Source organism: Papio anubis, chromosome 1, assembly GCF_008728515.1.
Source record: "Papio anubis isolate 15944 chromosome 1, Panubis1.0, whole genome shotgun sequence".
NCBI lineage: Eukaryota > Metazoa > Chordata > Mammalia > Primates > Cercopithecidae > Papio > Papio anubis.
This window is the reverse complement of record NC_044976.1, coordinates 181,729,467-181,736,452: the sequence shown is the minus strand read 5'-3', so window position 1 is coordinate 181,736,452 and position 6,986 is coordinate 181,729,467. Positions and strand designations below refer to the sequence as shown.

General features: G+C 60.0%; 1 protein-coding gene across 1 annotated transcript in view; it reads left to right on the top strand.

Moving 5' to 3' along the window:
• The first annotated feature begins 712 nt into the window (after positions 1-712).
• Positions 713-6,986, top strand: part of LHX4 (LIM homeobox 4) — a 44,972-nt gene continuing 38,698 nt past the window's right edge. The window contains exon 1 of the mRNA XM_003893446.2: positions 713-1,059. Coding sequence (XP_003893495.1) covers positions 984-1,059 — 76 coding nt within the window. The 5' untranslated portion in view covers positions 713-983. The remainder of the gene's footprint in view (positions 1,060-6,986) is intronic.

Below are 6,986 nucleotides of genomic sequence, written 5' to 3'. Positions count from 1 at the left end.
CCCTGGCCCAGCCTCAGCCAGACGCGGAGGAGAGAGAGCAGGGGCTGGGAAGTGCCGGCGGGAAAGGAATTGGCCAGGGGAGAAGAGGAGAAGGAAGATGGATAGGGTCATCGATTACGGAGCGCGCTCAGTCCGGCGGAGCGAAGCCGGGGACCGAGAGCGCGCAAGGCGAAGACACCGCGACGCGGCCCTGGCCCCGGCCTCCGGGCCTCCCGACCTCCTGCCCCGCCCGGCCCCGGCTCAGAACGGAGGAGTAAGGAGGACACGAGCCACGCGGGCTTGGAACCCACGGAGACCCACAAACCCAGGGCGCCGCTATCTCCGACCACCTGCTGCAGCGGCGGGCTAGCCGCAGAATTTATACCCGGGGCGCGAGCCCGCACGGCTGGGCGGAGGCGCGGGGGGGGGGGGGTGCCTGCCTGCGAGGCCCCGCCCCGCTCCCTGCCGCCCCGCTCCCTGCCGCCCCGCCCCCCTCCGCCCCGCCGGCCTCTCTCGGGGCGCCGGGACCCCCACTCCCTCCGGGGTCGGCTGCCCGCCGCCGGGTTGGGGGATGTGCCGAAGGGCGGGCCTCCCTGCGGAAAGCGACGTCACGGCCGCTCCTGCAGTGTGAATGAATCAAAACGCCTGGGTGACCGCGGCCTCCCGGGCGGCCGGCACGCGAAGGGTGGAGGGGGAGGGGGAAGGAGCGGGCGGGGGAGGGAGGAGAGGAAAAAAGCCAGAGCTGCAGCAACAGCGTCTCAACCTGGGATGTGCACCAACCCCGGAGAGCGAGATCAAAGGGACTGGAAACAGACTGGGGACTGGTGGGGGGAGGGGGCCGGCCAGCCTGTGGAGTCCTCCCGGAGAAGCGGAGGGCCCGGCTTCCACTGTGACTCCAGCGGCCTGCTTGGGGTTTTAATTATTATTTTGAAATTTCTGAATCGAGCTAGAGCGAGAGAGCGAGAGATCTCCGGAGACTGCGACTCGCTGGCTCTCTCTCCGAGATGATGCAGAGTGCGACTGTCCCCGCGGAAGGGGCTGTCAAGGGGCTCCCGGAGATGCTAGGTGTGCCGATGCAACGTAAGACACCCCCCTTTCTCTCTGATTTAATTCTAACACGACAACTAGCAGCCTCAGTCGCTGCGGGGCGGGCCGGACGCCGCTCGGGGGCCGGGAGGGGCCGGCGGCCGGGGCGCAGAGGCGGTCACAGGGCAGGGGCACCGGCCAGAGTGCGTTTCAGGGGGGCAGGCTCTTGGCTGTTTGAGGCCGAATGTAAACGCCTCCTGGATCATGCTTGAGGCGAGCCGAGTACCGAACCCCGCATCTCCAGCCCAAGGCTTTTCTTGGAACGCTGGGGAGAATGCTGTTTGGGGACACCCAGGGGTACGAGCTGTAGGCCAGGCCTGAGGGCGAAGGTGGTCCCCACAAATCTTTCGACGGTGTGACGGTCAGCGCTCGCGGGACCGCTAGTGCAACTTCACCCCAGCTGGCGGGAAGTTGGAGAGCGCGTCTCTCGCCCCCGGGGCTGGCGGCGGCGAAGCCCCGGCCACACTCTTAATCCCTGCAGCCCGCGCCCCGGGCGTGCGCGCCGGGTGCGTCCCCAGCCGCTACTGCCCGCGGCGCCCGCCGCGTGCGCCGCCGGAGACTGACTGCTCCTTGTGAGGGAATCTGCTCGCTGCATTCCAGCTAGCCTAGGAATGCAGGGGAGGGAGAAGCGCCCACAAGTTGTGAATTCCGGGTTCAAACCTTTGTGCACGCGAGGGCAGATGCTCAGGCTGGCTGGAGTTTGGAGAGGTAGAGACCGGGGTGTGTGGGCGCTTTGCTAGCCTGCCCTCCAGCTTTCTTCCCGCGTCCGAAATTAGCAAGGCGGCGGGAGCTCCGGGCGTGTTTATCCCCAAGTCTCTCTCTGTGTGTATGGGTGTGCGCGCGCAGAAATTTTTCCCAGAGGGAATCCGTCTCTGTCCTTCACTCCTGAGCGAGAGTCCGCGAGAGGGAATCTGTGCGGAGGCCAGAACAGGTGCCCAATCGTCGCGAGCGGGCGCGCGCGGCGAGCGCCGGGGTGTCCCGCCCCTGTGGCTCGCACGCTCAGCAGGGCGCCCTGGGCACCCTGAAGAGACCAAGGAGTCCCTCGCTCCGCTTGCCAAGGGGTTTACTTCCGGCTGCGACTTCTTTAGTGGTGCGGTAGCTACATCTTCGGGGTTTACTTTAAGTAAGGACCGGCTCACCCAGGGATGGTGACTACCTACAAACTAGGGCGCACGAGCGCGCCCTCCTGCGCTTCGGGTCTCCATGGCAGGGTTTCTGTCCGGCGATACCTTGGAGGGCAGGCGTATCCTGGGCTTCCCTGGGAAGTTTTTGAGAAGGAACTAGAAAAGTATAGCTTCATCCAAGCCTATTTAGATTGTTTCTTGACTGTATTCTATAGTTCTTCTTTGCGTGTTTTTGTGTCAGCTGCTGGCAAACAGTTCCACGTCTGTGTTGAGTTTACTGCTAAGATGTTTTCATAGAAGGCATTGGAGATTCACTGCTCCCCACACCCCGCACACAGGCAGGGACAGAGTGGGTTCTCAGTCTCTGCAAAAACGGAAACAGAAACGCTGGCAAAGGTGCACCGAGTCCTTAAACTGCTTGTAGCTCTGCGCTAGTGAGGAGAGTGCGTGAGTGGGGAAAGGGTGTGTGTGTGTTACTAGTGTCCTTGGTACCCAGTACGTCTGTGCTGTCATGGCTGTGGTCCGTAGGTGACCTGTCCGTTGGGACCGCAATGAAGGACGATGGTCTCTGCTCTGACGGCCTTTCTTGTGATGAGAGATGCTCTGATTGTCTCACTTTTTGCTTCCCTTATTCAGGGACAACTTTGATGTTCGATATCAGGGAGTCGCTTTGCTAAAATGCCCAGAACTCACCTTCAGAGCTACAGTTTGCCAAGGCTGAGTCTAGGTTCACACTGTGGAAAACTTGAAGTATACAAAGGAACTTCCTCCCTGCCCCCCACCCTCACCCCCACCCCAGGGTGGCCCAACGAGACAGTGTCTAACCTAGAGGGGGTGGTCAGTTCTCCCTTTTGTCCGAGTTTTGTGACCTTGGTTGGAGGAGGCATTGGCCAAAAGTGAGGGCCCATTCCCTGAAGACTTCCGGATTCAGCTTTTATTTCCTCTTGGAATATGAGTGGATTGTACCCTCTCTTGGAGCACATCTGGCTGCTGGCTGTTACGCTGTTGGTGCTGGGACCAGGGGATAGGTCCCCATCACCCGCATATACACAACTATTAGCTTTCTTGGGACTGGGCCCGTGGCCTGAGAAGGGGGAAGCTCAAGGGGTCGTGGGGCCAACCCTTGGACCTTCCAGGACAGCAGGCTCTTAAATCCTAGGGGAGGGGAGACAAAAGAAACGCTCCCCCACAGGGGTCCCTCCAGTCGCCAACTAGAAGGTTTGGGTTTCCGCCTCAACACAGACATGTTCGCTTCTTCATCACATGGAGTCACCATGAATGGAGCACTTGGGGACACAGATCTAGGTGTCCCCAAGCTCGGTGCCTCTAGTGCCCTCCTCTAGGGGCATTTTAGAAGAAGTGATTTAAATCCAGCTTATTTCAGCGGCAGCTGGACTATTCTTTTGCTTATTTGGGGATGGGTGAGGGGCATACCCTTTAGGGAAACGTTTCCAAGTGATGTAATAATTTCCCTCTCTTCGCTGGTCTTGCTCCAGACTTGGCCTCTTCCTTGCCACTGTGTCCCCGCCTCCCGCCCCCGCAGTCTCCTGTTCGGACTAACCGTTCGCGCCATCCATCGCCCTCCTGTTTTTTTGTTTTTTGTTTTTTGTTTTACCTCGCCTTGGTCGCGCGCCCCCCGGAGCGGGCCTCGTCGCTCCGACAGCCCTACAGCTGTCCCTACGGCCCGCACCGACAGCTCGTCCCCGCCACCTCCCTCCGGGCTGTAGGGACGTCGAGATCCGAATCCTCACAGCGCCCGACCGGGGCGTGTCGGGTGCAGGTGAGGCGAGAGCCTCCCGAGCCGCCTCCAAAACTCTCTCCCCGGACCTCGGCAGTCCCTCCACGCGTCGGGGCCCTGGCTGGACGGCCCTGTCCTCTGAGGAGACGAGGAAAAGCGCGGGGCATATAGGAAGGTGGGGCGTTTTATCCGCCTCGGTTTTGACCCATCTGCCATATAGTCTCCCCAGGCACCGAGGGAAAGGACGTCGGACGCCTGCGGCCGGATCCCTGGAGGGAGAGAGGGCAGAGAAGGAGGAGCCCCGCTGGGTCACGGCTGGGGGTGGTATTTGGAATGCAGGCCTGGGGGTCTCTGTGGCCTTCCTTGTCTCCTAAAATGCTTCCGTCAAGCTCTGGCGAACCCCGAAGCTGTAGGAAAAGGGTATTTTATTTTGTGTTTGGTAGGGTCGGGGTGAAGGACTTCCCTGGGGCTTCCCCTCCTGGGGCTCCTCCGGGGTGCGTGGGGTAAATGTCCCAGTGCAGGTAGCGTCGCGGATCCGAGTCCCCGGGGTTGTTGACCGTCCTTCCTCCAGGCCATTTCTTAAGGGGGTGAGACGGGTTCACTGCCCAAGACCAGCTCAAACGCTGGTGCTGTTCTTCCTGCCTTGTCTCCTTGTACGAGGAACACACACACACACACACACACACGTGTGTGTGTGTGTGTATGTGTGTGTATATAATAGATTGAGATTCTATCATATTTCGAACATTCCGATACAGCAGCTGTGGGCACCATAGACCTCCCTCCCTGCGTCGCAAGAATATTCTCAGACGGGAGACAATTTTTACAGATGAGGCCAGCTGTCCCCGCCGGCAGATTCAGGCCTGATAGGTTGTGGGTTCCGATGTCCTAACTGCTAGGATCCCGTTCCAGCCCCTGGTCAGAGCTGCGCACACATAGAAGGGAGTTTGGAGAAACCCGGGTGAGCGCAGCAGCGCCCCGCTTGGGAGAGCGGATGGCCGAGGACGCCCAAGGGGCGAGAGGGCTCCGGCCTCCTCCTTTCCAGCGCCTTGTTATCTGAGAGGCCCATGAGCACGGAGGGAAGCTTGGAAAGCCGCTGTCCCAGTGCGCTTGGCATGTGGAGTTAACTGTTAAAGCCGGACACGGAGCACGCAAGTGCAGCAGGTGAGGGGCAAAGGTCTGCAATGAGCGGTCCGCAGTGTCCCGGCAAGTCGTAAAGTCGGGACTGAGAAGAAGCAGGACCTCACTCAAGTTTATTTCCTCGCTTGGCCGAGGTCCGGGCTCGCCGAAAACCAGAGCTAGGCGGGGCTACGCAGGGCTGATCGGGAGTGGCGTCCTAGGGTCTGGAAGCGCGACCCACAGGACCTCGCTGCGACCCGGTCAGGGCTCCTCCGCCCCGCGGGCAGATGCCGGCCTGGGTGGCCCGGGGAACAGACCATGAATTCTTTAAATGAGCGTTTGCTGCGCACCCGTGGGCGGCGCACGATCCTGGGCACTCGCCCGGAAATCCTGGGCGTGCTCTGGGTTTTGCGGGGCTCGCCGGTGGAGGTAGATCTGGACAGGGCGGCCCTTCGCGGGTAGCCGGCTTTGCGCTTACTGCGTCCCGCAGCCGTGGGTAAAGGTCGTAGCCCAGAAGGGGGCAAGGGAGGGACCGCCTCTCTGTCCCCCCCGTGCACCGCAATAGGGGTTCCTGCGCCTTGGCCCTTTCGGTCCATCCGCCCAGCGGTTTGCGCCCGTTTTCGGAGCTTATTCTCTTAGGTGGCCCGGAGGTCCGACTGAGCTGGAATTAGTCAGGCCCGGGACCCCTTTGCTGCCCTTTAAAGTGGTGGCAGGGACTTTTCCCGCAAGGATAGGCGAGGCAGGCGCGAGTGCGACGACGCTCCCATTAAGAGGAGGCGGGGTGGAAACCTCTCTTCCTCTCCAGGCCCATTTCGTTCCAAGCATTTGCAATGACAAAATTAAACCCCAACCCCGGCGACTCGAGTCTTCTGTGACTGTTTAACCTTGGGAAAGCGATGCTCCTATTTTCGGAGGGGTTCCTCCTCCTGGGAGCGGTGAGGCCGCCGGCGGGTCCGCCCGGCCCGCGCGTTCGGCGGGTGTTCGAGTCTCGGCTTCCCGCTTGGTTCCCCCAGCTTAGTGGACCTTGACGAGCGCTGGAAACGTGTCAGGCTCCAGAGAAACAGAGTCTCTACCTAGGCGGCTGAGGATGTCAATTAAAATCGACCAGGGGAGGGAGTTGGTGGTACTGTGCGCCGCCGGGGAAGGCGAGGTGGCACGGGCCGCCGGGTGCACCCACTGCACGAGAGGCCGCGGCTGTACTGGGACCGAGTGCACCCCTGTGTCTCAGGGGGTTGGCTTTGTGCAGGATGGGACTTTATTATATTTAGGCAGTGGGACAAATGTGTCTTTTAAAGGGATCTGAAGGGTGAAACTAATAAAGAAGGAAATGAATTACTAGAAAAGCCGTGGAGGGAGAAAACCCAGAGCAGCAGGAAGTTGAAGGAAGGACGACTGAAGCTAGGTGTATCTGCACCTGCCTCTTGACACGCCAAAAACAAAGCGGGGTTAAGGCAAGAATGTAGACTAAATGCTGTGAGGATTAGGGTAACGCGAGCCCTCAAGACGTCTCGGAGACCGCCTACAGGGCTGCAAATACCAGGGTCCATTTTTTAAAATCGAGTGCTCCTAGAGGTGGGGTGGGGGTGGGAGAGCCGGGAAACCAGCAAAGCAATTTCTTTCCATTGAGCAGACAAAAACTTGGGCCACAGGGGCATCCTGTATTTTGAACAGTGACCCGATGACCCCGCTGGCCAGGTGTAGAAAGCCTCAAGTCCTAAATATTTGCATTGTCGTAACTTCCCTGTTGCCTCGGATTTTAATGCCCTTTCACTCTGCGTTACAGTCAATTAGTGATTACTTAGCACCCGCATTAGCAGACTGAAGCCGGAGACCCCAGTGCTGGGAGGAGAGGGAGGAGCCGGGGGAAGGAGGATGGGGCTTGCAGTCCTGCAGGGATGGAACATTAGTTAACAAGAATTAACCGTTCTTTCTATTACCTG